Source organism: Thalassophryne amazonica, chromosome 7, assembly GCF_902500255.1.
Source record: "Thalassophryne amazonica chromosome 7, fThaAma1.1, whole genome shotgun sequence".
NCBI classification, from domain to species: Eukaryota; Metazoa; Chordata; class Actinopteri; order Batrachoidiformes; family Batrachoididae; genus Thalassophryne; species Thalassophryne amazonica.
Window position 1 is genome coordinate 80,939,474 of NC_047109.1, and position 17,685 is coordinate 80,957,158.

Consider the following 17,685-nt stretch of genomic DNA (forward strand, 5'->3'; position numbering starts at 1 on the left):
TTTTTCGGAGTGTATGCTACACTAGAACAGAAACTGCACCAATGAAAAAAATGCATCTTGAAAAGGAAAAAACATATGCAAGTCATAACTTTTCTATATTATCATCTCTTTAATTTGGGATTTTTGTGCATTGACGCAGTGTTCTTCTTGTTCTTGGCATTTATTCTTTTATTATTGGAGTTTATTTTGTTTAGTGCTTTGATTCCTGGGAAAGGCCTACATAAGTTATTTATTTTTGCGACTTTATTCTGCAACTTATAAATTTTTCGATATATAAGTCGCAGGACCTCCCAAAGTAGTAAAAAAAGAAAAAAAAATGCAACTTATACACTGGAAAATAATGTAAGCCCTCTACAGGCCCAGAGGCCAGTTGCTAACAGTACTTATCCTGGGATTCTGTAGTGTGACATGGATGAGAGTCTACAACTCCCCCCTAGTTGGGATGCTAGTCCACAGCAGGGTAGTTCCTTAGCTGAGGCTGGTACCCATTTACAACTGGGTGCACTGGGACAAAGCAGATGAAGTGTGTTATCCAAGTACACAGACAGATAACGTGACTGGGAAAGGCCAAAATCAACACAGTTCACACACTACTCAGATCTCTAAGCGTGGTATCTAACTGGGCTACTTGCAAACAGCATTTGTGAGGGATTTTGCGAGATTTCATTTGCTCTGTAGCGCCATCCCCTCGCATGAGTCGCAGGGTGTTGCTCGCATGTCGACTGAATTTTGAACAGTTCAAAGTTGGTGAGGTGACAAAGCTCCTCACCAAGTACTCACAGAGCCGTTGCAAGTGTCAAGAAGCGCTCTGATTATAGCCTCCATGACTCATAACATGTGAGAATCATGAGGAAACTTTGTGAGGGGTTGACAACGGATGAAACTACATTTTGAGTGATTGGAGATAAAACTGAGGATCTGACATGTGGGAGTCATGCAAGAGCTGCCCACCAAAATAGTGGAGATGATCGGAGAGAGACCATAATTCTGGCCAAGGGAGCCGAGGAAGTCCAGCAGCCACTACTCAACTGCTGACCCATGTGACCATGGTCAAGTTTTTCACTGTTTTTGGTGAAAATGACAAGAAATGCCTCTTTTGAACTTTGACCCCCATTAAATGGCCCCATGCTGCATTTCAGCAACAGATCCGCATTTTAGTGCATTCAGAACGTGTGTGTGTGTGTGTGTGTAAAACAATGTAGAGGAAAATGTTTTTGGATGTTGGGAAGAATTCAGCACCAAAATACAACCAATCCCAAAAATTGCTTGCTCTTCAGCAACATGAACATTTCTCAAACTCAGTGTGTTCCAGTTCTATGCATCAATAGATAAGAATACAAACACATTAACAGGGACACATTACTAAAATCACATGAATCAAACAGGAGATGGCAATATGTAATTTTAACATACAAATACATAATAAAGCTAGCTGAGCCCTGTGTGCCAATCCTTCATCACTGACACACCCAATCAGGCAAATCCACCTGAGGCAGGGGATGGATCAAAATTAAAAACACAAAAGTCAAGGGGAAAACCCTGTTCTGTTTGGAAGCTGTAAACAAACTTTGAAATAGAATGAATCAGGATGGAGGGAGTGCTTAAATAGGTGCTTCTGGCCTTAAAAAAAGACACTTCTTTTGAAATATACTGACACTTTACTGAAATACAACTTTTAAAAATGACAAGAAATCAAAGGGCGAGGGTAGGGGTTCAAAATAAAAAGTCCCTTAAAGCAAAAAGACTGACATGGCACAACATCACCCACAGAGAAAGAAGGGAGAGGGGGAGGCAGACAAGGCTGAAGAGAGGCATTGTGTGAGAAGAGAGGGAGTCGGGGTGAATGAGGGAGGAGAGGTTAATACGACAGGGCTGTGAAAGTTAAAAGGACCGGACAGGCTAGGGATCAAAGTGTGTGTGAGAGAAGGGGGGGTCAAGAGATTGAAGGATGCCAGGAGAGCAAGTGAGAGAGGTTAACACTACATATACATAGCCACCCGCTGACCGCTCTCAGCGAGAAATGGATTATGACAGGGAGCAAGGTCAGAGAGGTGAAAGATAAAGAAAGAGAGGGTGAGAAAAAGAAGGGGAGGACCATCAAAGCTGGTGCTTCTGCTTTCTACTACTGTAGAGGGAGAGAAGAAGAGAGTGAAGGAAAGAAAAAGAGGAGCTGGGGAGCGGGGGGTCTGCGCTGTGAGTCAAAAATGCTGCAGGGGAAACTCAGCAGGAGTATTAATAGCTCTGCCTGTTTTAGGATGCATTTAGAACGCGTGCATGTGTGTATGTGAGCCTGCAGATGGGTCCAGCTCCGCTCTGAAAACAGGTCCAAGTATTTCATTACAGGTCACACCTCACACAAATAAACAGACTCACCTGTGGAGCAACACACGTACACTCGTAATCTCAAACAGCTGCGACCGTGGTGATGGGTGGGTGTGGCTGCAAAAACACAAAAACACATGACGTCGTTGTGCGTCTACAGTACTTTTGTGGGCAAACTGTGGTTCTCTTCAGCGCAGACTGAATGCAGACAGGTGCTGTTGTCCATGTGACCATAACGTTGGCATTCAAGTGAAACACCTGCACCAAGTCATTATTCCCACTGTCAACTAATCTCTGAATATGTCTGATGAAATAACTTCTTGTTTAGCCTGGCCAGTATCCACTGTGTGTACCTCAAAGCCAGTGTGACATATTCAAATGTCTTATTTTCCAACATGCCAAAACCCGAAGATATTCCATGTAAAGTAACAGTGTAATGGACCATAGCTGATCCCCCCCCATGGTTTGGCATGCTTACAAACTGTGGATTAATTGCAAAGTACAAATACTATTGTGAAATACAGATTTATTATTAAGCTGACTTGTTTTTTAAATTTTGATGCAAAGGTGCAGTGAAATCAAAGCAGTTGCATGTCTTTGGCAGTGGGAGGAAGCTGGAGCACCTGGAGAGAACCCATATGAACACAGGAAGAACGCACAAACTAACCACAGAAAGGACCCGCAGGGAAGCGTACCCAGGACCATCTTGCTCTGAGACAATCGTTCTAACCACTAAGCCACCATGCCGCCTGGTATTCTGTTTTGTCTTAAAATATTTAAACACTGGACATAGCTTTCATTCAGCACCATAGGCAAAAGTTACTTGCTTTCATTGTTCTTAAAGTTCATTAATGATAGAAAACAAGGTTATATTTGACTCTGTTTTTGTCTGATTGGAAAATTACTCAATTTGTGACAAAAAAGTTTTGTTTTGTGATACATTGCATCCCTTATATAATGTGATATAAATTGAGAACACAGAACATTGTCACTTTTTAGAAGTTGAACCAGAGAAAGTTTAGTATTTCTGCACAATAAGTGGCACAAACAATTAATCCAGTCTGTAAAATGCTATAAAAATATAAATCATAAATCAATGACAAGACCATACGGACCACATAATAGTAAAACCACAGCTGCAGATGAATGTAATCTTGAAAAGGTGGTCACCAGTATTAGGCTACACCCCGACACTTACAGATCCAAAACAATTATTATTATTAAGATTTCTGAACTTCAGTTATTTTTCTATGTTGTTGATACGTATAAGTTAAGATGTAACAAACCACAGAACTGAACCCACTGAACTTAAACCCTGGACAGACTGCCACAAACCAAAAATCTATCATCATGAAATGACCCCAGGATGGACTAAATCCATACAATAAGTAACCTGCAGCATGTTTGATGAGGAGAAGGGAAGAGTTTGTCAGATTATCTCATCTTACTGGCTTTCTGGTGCCTTATGGGATGGCAGGCTTTTAATATAATGCATTTTATAAAAGTCCTCTGGTTGCTTTCTCCACTTACAGATGTAGTAGTACTCTTGTCCCACATGGAACTCGTAGCCCAGCGAGAAGGCGCTGTAACGCTGGAACTTCTCTGAGAACTTGATGGGCGCATGCGGTGCATGGGGTCGGTTACACTCCCACCTCTTGAAGCCCATCTGCGGGTCGCAGTTCCTGTAACCGCGGTAACTGACCATGTAGAGGACATACTGCTCCCCGGTGCCCACCATGCGCTGGCTGTCATTGTAATGAGGGCAGTAGATGTCCAGGTAGTCGTTGACATTCACCTGCATTGTGTAGCCTTCCCTGCGAAGACTGGAAACACAAACGCAGAGGGACAATGCGTTAGAATACACACAGTACTCTTGTTACAAAGCACATTTTAAAAGAACCAAATCACAGAACAGCACAGAGGCTTATGGATACACGTACTGTATTCAACCCACTTGATGGACATTTATGAGCTGCAGTCACTCAGCAGATAACAAACACCTATCTATTTTCTAAACCAACTTATTGCAATTAAGAGTCTTGGAGGATCTGAAGCCTATCCCAGTGGTCATTGGGCGAGAGGCGGAGTACACCCTGGACAGGCCACCAGTCTATCTTAGGGCCACATATAGACAGAAAAACACATTTCCATTTAGCAGATGCTCAAAGCATTTTATAATGATGCCTCACATTTACTTCTCCTGTCAAGGATGGTACCGTTTTTAACCGTTTTACTGTTGCTAACTACTAAATCACCACAGGTAACAAGCAACATAAAACAAATACATTCCAACAGAAATCACACTTAGAAACAAAATCCCACAATATAAAAAGTAGTAAAGGTAACATAACTACCCTCACACATGTACACATATACACAGACATACACATTAGTCACACACAGAACAAGAAAACACTCATATTGGAGACTTTGCTAAAGTTAAACAATTCTTCATACCTTGATGACTTTCAGGGTTCCCACACTTTGACATCAAATTCAAGTACTTTTCAAGGACTTTCAAGGCCCAATTTCTTAAAATTCAAGGACCAAATGTGGCGACAGTCTGTGATGGTAAAGCAATGTTAGCTACTTTTATAAGACCTGCAGAATTAATGGAAGCACAGGTGGAAGTGAGAGGCTTGAATTTGTGGCTATTCTTCAACAGTCCTGTGTCCTTAGCAGAGGTGGGGTATCCCAACTACCACTTATTTGTTCCATCCACCCACTAAACCCAGTGATTCTAATTCCATAGTTAAACTCTTCAGGCAGGTAGATGAACAAATGAGTAAAATCTCTGTCGGGCTGGTGTATTGTCCAGGGGAAGTCATAAACGCTCATCTGTTTCATACTACGTAATCAGGAGATAAGCACCGGTAAGAACGGGCCTCAGGACCTTCTTCTCAACAGAGTTGTGTTACTGGGAAAGCAGAGGTGGTGGAACACAGCACAGCACTAATGTACTGTGTGAGTAGAGAGATGGAAACCAAGACTTTTTTGTAAATTGAGCTAAATAACTCCTTTTTTATTTTAATAACTAACCTAAACAACACCATGACAAACACAGTGATCCTTACATTTACTTTAACTTCTACTTAATGGGAGAAAGTATGAACCAAAGATGTTGTGTGGGCCGCCAGACGAGGAGGTACTGCTGGCCCACCACCAGAGGGCGCCCTGCCTGAAGTGCGGGCTTCAGGCACGAGAGGGCGCTGCCGCCACGGACACAGCCGGGGGTGACAGCTGTCACTCATTATCTCTTGACAGCTGTCACCCATCCATGCTTCATCATCTCACTCCATAAAACCCGGACGTCATCTCCACCTCATTGCCGAAATATCGTCGAATCGTTCAGGTATCGTTCTCAGCCTTGATCTGTGTCATATTAACTGTGTTTAGTGAACTCGTTTTTGCAGCTGTTTTCCTGCGGAGTATTATCTGGGGATTGGCGTGACTGGCGACAGCTTCGCTTTACTTCCCCACCAGATAAGTACTGAGACAGGAGCTGCACGAGTGTGTGTTGAGGTGGAGGTGGACTCCACCGCCAAATCAGAATTTTGGCTCTCTGTTGGGACTGTTTACACAGAGACTGCTACCTGCTGCTTTGGACTTGAATTAACAGTCTTTTTCAAGACTTTTTTACCTTTTTACTTTTTTTTTTTTTTTTTACTTTTTTACTGTGCTCCAACGCTAAGGAAGACCTCTAACGGTCGAAACATCGCGACGGAGCACTTTATCAGCTAACTTTTATCAGCGTTGGCAAGCTAACTAGCTTGCTAACGCTTTCATTTTTATTTAATTTTTTTTTATTTATTTTTTTTTTTTCTCTTTTAGCACTGTTGTCGTGCGTTATCTGTGCTGCTCCACAGCGTGTTTAGTTGATTTTTATTTTATTTTAGCACCGTTGTCGTGCGTTCGCTGTTGTCGTGCGTTGCCTGTGCTGCTTCATGGCCTGTTTGGTGCCTTGATTGGGGCACTCCTTCTGCTGAATCACCTTTAAATTATTTACACATTATTCACTTTGTGTGTTTTTAGGAATCCGCTAGGTTGCGTAGCTACTAGCTCTTAGCCGATTTAGCATGGCGGCTTCTCCTGTCTCTCCCGTACTTTTCTGCTCTGGGTGTGAAATGTTTAGTTATTCCTCGGCCTCCTTTAGCAGTAACGGTACTTGTAATAAGTGCAGCTTATTCGTAGCTTTGGAGGCCAGGCTGGGCGAATTGGAGACTCGGCTCCGCACCGTGGAAAATTCTACAGCTAGCCAGGCCCCTGTAGTCGGTGCGGACCAAGGTAGCTTAGCCGCCGCTAGTTCCCCCCTGGCAGATCCCGGGCAGTCGGGAAAGCAGGCTGACTGGGTGACTGTGAGGAGGAAGCGTAGCCCTAAACAGAAGCCCCGTGTACACCGTCAACCCGTTCACATCTCTAACCGTTTTTCCCCACTCAGCGACACACCCGCCGAGGATCAAACTCTGGTTATTGGCGACTCTGTTTTGAGAAATGTGAAGTTAGCGACACCAGCAACCATTGTCAATTGTCTTCCGGGGGCCAGAGCAGGTGACATCGAAGGACATTTGAAATTGCTGGCTAAGGCTAAGCGTAAATTTGGTAAGATTGTAATTCACGTCGGCAGTAATGACACTCGGTTACGCCAATCGGAGGTCACTAAAATTAACATTAAATCGGTGTGTAACTTTGCAAAAACAATGTCGGACTCTGTTGTTTTCTCTGGGCCCCTCCCCAATCAGACCGGGAGTGACATGTTTAGCCGCATGTTCTCCTTGAATTGCTGGCTGTCTGAGTGGTGTCCAAAAAATGAGGTGGGCTTCATTGATAATTGGCAAAGCTTCTGGGGAAAACCTGGTCTTGTTAGGAGAGACGGCATCCATCCCACTTTAGATGGAGCAGCTCTCATTTCTAGAAATCTGGCCAATTTTCTTGGATCCTCCAAACTGTGACTGTCTAGCTGGGACCAGGAGGCAGAGCTGTGGTCTTATACACCTCTCTGCAGCTTCTCTCCCCCTGCCATCCCCTCGTTGCCCCATCCCCGTAGAGACGGTGCCTGCTCCCAGACCACCAATAACCAGCAAAAATCTATTTAAGCATAAAAATTAAAAAAGAAAAAATAATATAGCACCTTCAATTGCACCACAGACTAAAACAGTTAAATGTGGTCTATTAAACATTAGGTCTCTCTCTTCTAAGTCCCTGTTGGTAAATGATATAATAATTGATCAACGTATTGATTTATTCTGCCTAACAGAAACCTGGTTACAGCAGGATGAATATGTTAGTTTAAATGAGTCAACACCCCCGAGTCACACTAACTGTCAGAATGCTCGTAGCACGGGCCGTGGCGGAGGATTAGCAGCAATCTTCCATTCCAGCTTATTAATTAATCAAAAACCTAGACAGAGCTTTAATTCATTTGAAAGCTTGTCTCTTAGTCTTGTCCATCCAAATTGGAAGTCCCAAAAACCAGTTTTATTTGTTATTATCTATCGTCCACCTGGTCGTTACTGTGAGTTTCTCTGTGAATTTTCAGACCTTTTGTCTGACTTAGTGCTTAGCTCAGATAAGATAATTATAGTGGGCGATTTTAATATCCACACAGATGCTGAGAATGACAGCCTCAACACTGCATTTAATCTATTATTGGACTCTATCGGCTTTGCTCAAAAAGTAAATGAGTCCACCCACCACTTTAATCATATCTTAGATCTTGTTCTGACTTATGGTATGGAAATAGAAGACTTAACAGTATTCCCTGAAAACTCCCTTCTGTCTGATCATTTTTTAATAACATTTACATTTACCCTGATGGACTACCCTGCAGTGGGGAATAAGTTTCATTACACTAGAAGTCTTTCAGAAAGCGCTGTAACTAGGTTTAAGGATATGATTCCTTCGTTATGTTCTCTAATGTCATATACCAACACAGAGCAGAGTAGCTACCTAAACTCTGTAAGGGAGTTAGAGTATCTCGTCAATAGTTTTACATCCTCTTTGAAGACAACTTCTGGATGCTGTAGCTCCTCTGAAAAAGAGAGCTTTAAATCAGAAGTGTCTGACTCCGTGGTATAACTCACAAACTCGTAGCTTAAAGCAGATAACCCGTAAGGTTGGAGAGGAAATGGCGTCTCACTAATTAGAAGATCTTCACTTAGCCTGGAAAAAGAGTTTGTTGCTCTATAAAAAAGCCCTCCGTAAAGCTAGGACATCTTCTACTCATCACTAATTGAAGAAAATAAGAATAACCTCAGGTTTCTTTTCAGCACTGTAGCTAGGCTGACAAAGAGTCAGAGCTCTATTGAGCTGAGTATTCCATTAACTTTAACTAGTAATGACTTCATGACTTTCTTGCTAACAAAATTTTGACTATTAGAGAAAAAATTACTCATAACCATCCCAAAGATGTATTGTTATCTTTGGCTGCTTTCAGTGATGCCGGTATTTGGTTAGACTCTTTCTCTCCGGTTGTTCTGTCTGAGTTATTTCATTGGTTGCTTCGTCCAAACCATCGGCATGTTTATTGGACCCCATTCCTGCCAGGCTGCTCAAGGAAGTCCTACCATTATTTAATGCTTCAATCTTAAATATGATCAATCTATCTTTGTTAGTTGGTTATGTACCACAGGCCTTTAAGGTGGCAGTAATTAAACCATTACTTAAAAAGCCATCACTTGACCCAGCTATCTTAGCTAATTATAGGCCAATTTCCAACCTTCCTTTTCTCTCAAAGATTCTTGAGAGGGTAGTTGTAAAACAGCTAACTGATCACCTGCAGAGGAATGGTCTATTTGAAGAGTTTCAGTCAGGTTTTAGAATTCATCATAGTACAGAAACAGCATTAGTGAAGGTTACAAATGATCTTCTTATGGCTTCGGACAGTGGACTTATCTCTGTGCTTGTTCTGTTGGACCTCAGTGCTGCTTTTGATACTGTTGACCATAAAATTTTATTACAGAGATTAGAGCATGTCATAGGTATTAAAGGCACTGCGCTGCGGTGGTTTGAATCATATTTGTCTAATAGATTACAGTTTGTTCATGTAAATGGGGAATCTTCTTCACAGACTAAAGTTAATTATGGAGTTCCACAAGGTTCTGTGCTAGGACCAATTTTATTCACTTTATACATGCTTCCCTTAGGCAGTATTATTAGACGGTATTGCTTAAATTTTCATTGTTACGCAGATGATACCCAGCTTTATCTATCCATGAAGCCAGAGGATACACACCAATTAGCTAAACTGCAGGATTGTCTTACAGACAAAGACATGGATGACCTCTAATTTCCTGCTTTTAAACCCAGATAAAACTGAAGTTATTGTACTTGGCCCCACAAATCTTAGAAGCATGGTGTCTAACCAGATCGTTACTCTGGATGGCATTTCCCTGATCTCTAGTAATACTGTGAGAAATCTTGGAGTCATTTTTGATCAGGATATGTCATTCAAAGCGCATATTAAACAAATATGTAGGACTGCCTTTTTGCATTTACGCAATATCTCTAAAATCAGAAAGTTCTTCTCTCAGAGTGATGCTGAAAAACTAATTCATGCATTTATTTCCTCTAGTCTGGACTATTGTAATTCATTATTATCAGGTTGTCCTAAAAGTTCCCTAAAAAGCCTTCAGTTGGTTCAGAATGCTGCAGCTAGAGTACTGACGGGGACTAGCAGGAGAGAGCATATCTCACCCGTGTTGACCTCTCTTCACTGGCTTCCTGTTAATTCTAGAATAGAATTTAAAATTCTTCTTCTTACTTATAAGGTTTTGAATAATCAGGTCCCATCTTATCTTAGGGACCTTGTAGTACCATATTACCCCATTAGAGCGCTTCGCTCTCAGACTGCGGGTTTACTTGTAGTTCCTAGGGTTTGTAAGAGTAGAATGGGAGGCAGAGCCTTCAGCTTTCAGGCTCCTCTCCTGTGGAACCAGCTCCCAATTCAGATCAGGGAGACAGATACCCTCTCTACTTTTAAGATTAGGCTTAAAACTTTCCTTTTCGCTAAGGCTTATAGTTAGGGCTGGATCGGGTGACCCTGGACCATCCCTTGGTTATGCTGCTTTAGACGTAGATTGTGGGGGGGTTCCCATGATGCACTGTTTCTTTCTCTTTTTGCTCCGTATGCATCACTCTGCATTTAATCATTAGTGATCGATCTCTGCCCCCCTTCACGGCATGTCTTTTTCCTGTTTTTTTCCCTCAGCCCCAACCAGTCCCAGCAGAAGACTGCCCCTCCCTGAGCCTGGTTCTGCTGGAGGTTTCTTCCTGTTAAAAGGGAGTTTTTCCTTCCCACTGTTGCCAAGTGCTTGCTCATAGGGGGTCGTTTTGACCGTTGGGGTTTTTCATAATTATTGTATGGCCTTGCCTTACAATATGGAGCGCCTTGGGGCAACTGTTTGTTGTGATTTGGCGCTATATAAGAAAAAAGTTGATTGATTGATTGATTATTGTCTCTGCTCCCTGCCAGCAGTACCAGATCCGACATTCGGAGGCGGTGGCCACCTGGGGACTCGGGACTTGGCGGCTCCAGTATTCTCCGGGTTCGGTGGCGGAGGAAATCGTGTGGTTCCGGTTCATCTCAGGACGGACGTCTTCTATCCTCGAGCCTGCCCACACGTCACCCTTGTGATTGACTGTCTGCAAAATTTCACATTCCTCTGTGTTGTGGTTGTGCTCATTCACAACAGTAAAGTGTTCATATTCGACTCTTTCATTGTCCGTTCATTTACGCCCCCTGTTGTGGGTCCGTGTCACTACACTTTCACAACAGATATTTCATGTATTTTGTGAAGAAGTTCATTTAATTTGTTAATATACATCTGTTCTGGTATTTAAAGCCTGCAATACATTCCAAAAAAACAACAACAAAAACAAAAACAAAACAAAACAACAACAACAACAAAAAACAGTTGCAGCAGGGCAAATTATTCTAAATATAAGGATTAAATTCAAGCACTTTCAATGGCTCGTGTCAGCGTTCACAAACTTTCTAGGGCCTTTTTGTTGTCTCCAAATTGAGAAACTTTCAAGGATTTTCAGGACCTGTGGGAGCCCTGGACATTGGTACTAAAAGACAAATAAGCAAGACGTTTTCCAACAAGATGATAATGTACAACACCGTGCAGTGCTTTTAGCAGTGATAATAAAAACAACAACAACAATAATAAGTTACAAAATAATAATAATATTAATTATTATTGTTGTTGTTATTACAACTACTATCATAATTGTTATTTGTTTTTTTGAAAATGAGATAGCTTCTTTAATGAAAGGGAAAAAAATCAAATCTAATTGTAGGTGGAAGAGGAATATTTGTCCATTTCAATTTGATTTAATGTTGACACACTGATAAACAGGTGACAAAATACATTTTCATCAAAATTATAGGAAACATTTGCAGGGTTTTAGTTAACAAAGTTGAAAATTTGAGTTTTCTTATTTTCCTAAAAGAGAGCATGGAAGAAAACATTCCACAACCACCACATTATAATTACATGTACTGTATCTTGTAATGGTCTGATATTTTATCTATCTATCTCTCTCTCTCTCTCTCTCTCTCTCTCTCTCTCTCTATATATATATATATATATATATATATATATATAAATTAAGTGAGTGCTTATACATGCAGACTGATAAACAAATCTATTTTGATTAAAGTACATTCAATACTTCCAGAAGCAAAAACCTGATGTCTCATTTTTTTTCTTTTTACTCATAAAATCGTGGGTATTTTTGATGATATAAGGTCAAATATGAATTTTGAAATTTTGATCCCACACGCATGTTAGGTTCTATCGTCTTCGTTTAGGAGATCAGAAAAGGCATTCGGCATAAAACCTATGCCAAATCACTACACAGATGCAAACCACATTTTCTGTTGCAACTATATGCCAGTGGGAGCAGCAAAAAGACAAAAGGAAAAAACAACAAAACCCTCAATACTGTACTTTAAAAAGGTTATTTTCTAAAATGTAGTAATTTTATCCCAGCAATGAGATCCACATTTCCACCCAATTCTATGTAAACTTTGAGCTATTTTTACTCAAAAACAAACAAACAAAACTCATTGGTATCAGTAAGTAGCATATAAGGCAAGTATATAGTATACTAGCTGAGTTACCCGGGCCTGCCAATCCAGATCCAAAATTCAGTGGAGTCTTCCATGTCCTAATATCTATCTGTTGAATTGTCTTATTTAACAGTTTTTTGTGGTGCTAATTTGGTGGAATCTGTGAAGTAGTTTTGATGTAATCCTTCAAAGCGTATATAACGAGAAATCTTAATCCAGAATCCGGATTCGGATCCAGATCACCTCCAAGGTTTACTGGAGTCTTCCATGGCCTAATATGTATCTGTGGTGACAATTTGGTGATAATCCATGAGGTAGTTTTGACGTAATCCTTCAAAGCCTATATAAGGCTGACTGTGTGTATGTGTGTGTGTGTTCGTGCACATACGCTTTCAACCTAAGGGCCCAGTGACCTCCCCCTTAGTGCACCCAATCACCATTGTAGTATATTGTTAGAATGATCTGGGATCATCATTGATCGATTAGTTCACCCTAAGGGAGCGCATCGGTATTTGATTTGTTGGGTCTGTTTTTCTGTGTAGTACCTGAGCGGCAGAATAAAGGTTACATACAAAGTCTTCACCCAGAAATATGCCTCACCGTTTAATTTTATAGTGTAACAAGTACACAACATGGTGTCAGAAAAGGTTTTTCTTTCTTCAGCCACATGAGACATGAGACACCATTAGTTTTCGTTGTTACTCCGCTGTGGTAAGAAGAAAGTTAAGTTTTTCGTTTGTATCGAGTGACCGAACGTCAACGTTAGCATGGACCAGTTCAAGCCACCTGCACCGCTAGTGCTAACGGGCAACCTTAGCGAGAATTGGCGCCGATGGGAGCAACGTTTCCAGCTGTACATGACGGCCACAAGTGCGGACGAGAAGGATGAACCGGTGAAGATTGCCATCATGCTACACACGGTCGGTGAGGATGCGTTGGAGATCTACAACACCCTCGATGTTGAAACAGAGGAAGTGGATGGTCAACCTGGTGAACCTACACTCAAAGATATACTGGATGCCTTCAGAAAATACTGCACTCCAAAGAAGAACATTGTGTTCGAGCGCCATCAGTTTTGGTCACTACCCATGCCAGAAGGAGTCAATGTTGACCACTTTGTGACGGAACTACACCAGAAATGTAAAAACTGTGAGTTTGGAATGACCGAGAATGACATGATAAGAGATAAGCTTGTGTTTACTGTGCCTGATGTTCGTGTGAAAGAGCGACTATTGAGAGAAACGGACTTGACTTTAGATAAAGCAGTTGATATCTGCAGAGCAGCAGAAGTCGCTAAATCACAGATGCGTGCCATGCAATCAGCCCAGCCAGAGGCGTCAGTGGAGGCTCTTCACAAGGTGTCAGCTAGCTCGGAGAAGGGGAGAGCGGGCATGAAAAGTAAGCCGAGACCACAAGAAAAAACAAAGGCACAAGCAGCAGATGTAAACACATGCAGAAAGTGCGGCGGGGCGCATAAACCTCGTCAATGTCCAGCGTTTGGCATCATATGCCACAACTGCAACAAGAGGAACCACTACGCGAAGATGTGCACGTCAACACAAGATAGACGAGCCACTGCCCGAGGCGTGCATGATCTTGAGGTCAAATCTCTGTTCATAGGGACTATGTCCTGTGCTGGACCCAAAAACAGTCAGCACGATAATGCGTGGTACACAACAGCCAAAATACAAAATACAGAGGTCAAGTTCAAATTGGACACTGGGGCAGACGCAAATGTACTCCCTCTGAGCATTTTGCAGAAGATTCCGGGTCCTCATCAGCTGCAGCCCACCCGCATAGCTCTCGTGGCTTATGGAGGAACACGTCTGAAGCCAGAAGGTACCGTGAGTCTTACCTGTGATGTGGCCAGGGTGAAGTCAGATCTTCAGTTCTTCATCACCAAGCACTCCTCCACTCCAATATTAGGCAGAGACGCATGTGAACAGCTGAAGCTGGTGAAAAGAATGGAGACCATTGCAGTCAAGGCACCAGCCACAAAAGAGGAGTTAGTGGACGCCTACCCCTCCGTCTTCAGTGGTCTGGGACAGTTTCCTGGGGTGCATCACATTCACACAGACCCACATGTGACCCCAGTAGTGCATGGCTGCAGGAAAATCCCCATCACTGTCATGGACAGGCTGAAAACCACGCTGGAAGAACTCGTTGAAAGAGATGTCATTGCACCTGTGACAGAGCCCACAGAATGGGTAAATAGCCTTGTCATTACAGAGAAGAAAAACGGGTCGCTCAGGGTGTGCTTGGACCCTCGTGACCTGAATGAGGCGATCAAGAGACAGCACTTCTCAATACCCACCCCAGAAGAAGTACTCCACAGGCTGTCAGGGAATACCATCTTCTCCATCTTAGATGAAAAGGATGGATACTGGCAAGTGAGACTGGACAAGCCCTCCTCGATGCTCTGCACATTCAGCACACCGTGGGGCAGGTTTCACTTTAAGAGACTTCCCTTTGGCATTAAGTCCGCCAGCGAGGTTTTCCAACAGAAAAACTGTGAGACATTCGGCAACATCGAAGGAGTTATTTCTTGTTGTGATGTTAAAGTTAAAGATGACCCTCATGCTTAAAAAGGGAGGATGTAGTATATTGTTAGAATGATCTGGGATCATCATTGATCGATTAGTTCACCCTAAGGGAGCGCATCGGTATTTGATTTGTTGGGTCTGTTTTTCTGTGTAGTACCTGAGCGGCAGAATAAAGGTTACATACAAAGTCTTCACCCAGAAATATGCCTCACCGTTTAATTTTATAGTGTAACAAGTACACAACAACCATAGCAAGTTTGGTGTTGACTGCTTAATTACTGTGGCAGTTTACTTATATGTTCAGTTTATAGGCTATAAGGCAACAGTAAAGCAGTAATACAAACAATAAAAAAAATCCTTTTCTTGCTGACATGACTTTGTATTTAAAATCTGTCCCCGTCCCAATCACTGCTGAAGAATTACAAAACTCAAAGAGATTTGCAGGAACTTTCAGAATATCATTACAACAGTGTTCAAAAAGTACACTTTCAAGCCCAAACAATAAACAATCTCTGGATTATACTACACACAACTTAAATATGTACAGTACATGATCAGAATGTGTCTATAATTTTCTTATGTTTCTCAGAAACACGTAAATTTAAATTAGGCAAACTTTTTTCAACAAATGTGTGATATTTATCACTCGTTATACAGTCAACTTACATGTAAACACACACATGCTGTTGTGTTACAATTTATAACATGGTGTCATAGATGTGAAGATCAAAGTTCATAATGACTTCATTAAATGCCTCCAAGGACAATTATGTTTCCAAGGCATTAGCACACAAGAGTTTCACACCTTACAATGTACACATACTGTGTAATATAAAATACTCTCTCACATACACACACACACACACACACACACAGAGTCAGCTGCAGTTACTGTGCTCACACTTCCATTTTTACACCTGTCACACAGTCAAACTTGCATTTTTACACATCTTTCTTACATTTTCACAGATGTTGTTCATGTTGTGACTTGGTTTGTGTTTGTTGTATCGTGGTTGTGCAGTGGTGTTCTTGTCTCAAGGCTGCCCTGGGATCCAGTGTTGCTCGGTGCAGATGACAAAGACCTTTGAGATGAGTTTTTGATGCGTGTGAAGGGTGAACGTTCACTTGGATTCATGCAAATCTGTGTGTGAGGCTTACCAACTTATTATTAACACACAGCAGGTGTGTGTGTGTGTGCGGTTCTGTGGCCGCTGTATGCACAGAATGCAGAGCTGGCGCTTCTGTATAGACTCCAGGCCCATGGGCCACAGCTCCTTCTCCCGGTGTCAGCGCAGTGCCGTCCCCTAACCCCAGCGCTCGTACATCAACCTGAACACAACGTTGCACTCACGTCAGGTGTCAACGTCCCGGCTACATTCCCACTCGTCACTCCCCCCACCCAGCTCATGCATCACTGTCATCCCAAAAAAAAGCCTTGGTGTGACAGTGAGATAAGGTCTGATTCTGCATCTGGGAGTGAAAATGTGTGTAGTTTGGGTGACACAGAGAAATAGATTCTTTCCTGACATCCCAAAGCCTCTTTTTCTCCTTCGTCATAGACGTGGGCCCACATCTGTGTGACAGAGACACGATGCAGTTGTAAATCATACACACGCCAATGAACACACACACGCGCATACACACACGCTCAGATGTTGCAGTGGTGACAGTACAAAATCACAAGGGGGCAGCAGTGTGTCATCCTCAGTGAAAGCAGTGTGTCATCCTCAGTGAATGCTCTCTCTCTTTCTCTTTCACTTCTAGGTCATGTCTCCTGGGAGATAATTATTCAATTATTAAATGAAGATCGAAACACTGCTCTCCATCACTTCCTCCTGCTCTACTCAAATCCTTCCTGAATTTGCCTCTCTTTCTCCACTCTCTCTTTCGCTCCTTTAATTCTGTCAGCCTAACATGGACAGCAGATTAATTGCCCAACATTCATTCTGTGCGCTCTTCCTCTCGTCTCACTTTCTCTCTTTGTATCATTTACAAGTCTGCAGAGGAGACATGGTCCAAAGACATGCAAAATGTTCAAGGGAATTATATCTACGGTGAGTGCAAAAGAGAGGGAGCGAGTGATGGAGAGCAAAAAAGAGCGAATGCAAGTGATGGATGAGTCCAACGAGGAGGAGTGAATGCAAAAGAGTGGTGGAAGTCAGGAAGAAGCAGAGAGGAAAACAGGAGGCAGGGGGAGGGGTTGGCACTCCAAAGAGAAGCTCCTTCACAGAGATGAAGGGATAGAAGAAGAAAAGAAAAGTGGGGGGGGGGGGGGGGGGGGGGGGTCGTGAGTAATCTGAAAGCAAATCACTTTCTCTTTGATAAAATCTAGTTGGAAGATTCCTGCTGTGTCTCTGCACACCCACGTGCACCTGCTTTGGTTTACCTGTGTGCATGTGTCCTGTGCAAAGTGTCCCATTTCCAGCCTCTTTGACAATGTGACATCACTCATAAAATAAGAACAACCCCAGGTTTCTTTTCAGCACTGTAGCCAGGCTGACAAAGAGTCAGAGCTCTATTGAGCTGAGTATTCCATTAACTTTAACTAGTAATGACTTCATGACTTTCTTTGCTAACAAAATTTTAACTATTAGAGAAAAAATTACTCATAACCATCCCAAAGACGTATCGTTATCTTTGGCTGCTTTCAGTGATGCCGGTATTTGGTTAGACTCTTTCTCTCCGATTGTTCTGTCTGAGTTATTTTCATTAGTTACTTCATCCAAACCATCAACATGTTTATTA

General features: G+C 42.2%; 1 protein-coding gene across 1 annotated transcript in view; it reads right to left on the bottom strand.

The window, feature by feature from the left end:
* The window catches only part of efna3b (ephrin-A3b), a 215,833-nt gene that overhangs the window by 34,328 nt on the left and 163,820 nt on the right, over positions 1-17,685 (bottom strand). The window contains exons 3-4 of the mRNA XM_034174758.1: positions 3,853-4,145; positions 2,374-2,439 (exon numbers count right to left, since the gene is read on the bottom strand). Coding sequence (XP_034030649.1) covers positions 2,374-2,439; positions 3,853-4,145 — 359 coding nt within the window. The remainder of the gene's footprint in view (positions 1-2,373; positions 2,440-3,852; positions 4,146-17,685) is intronic.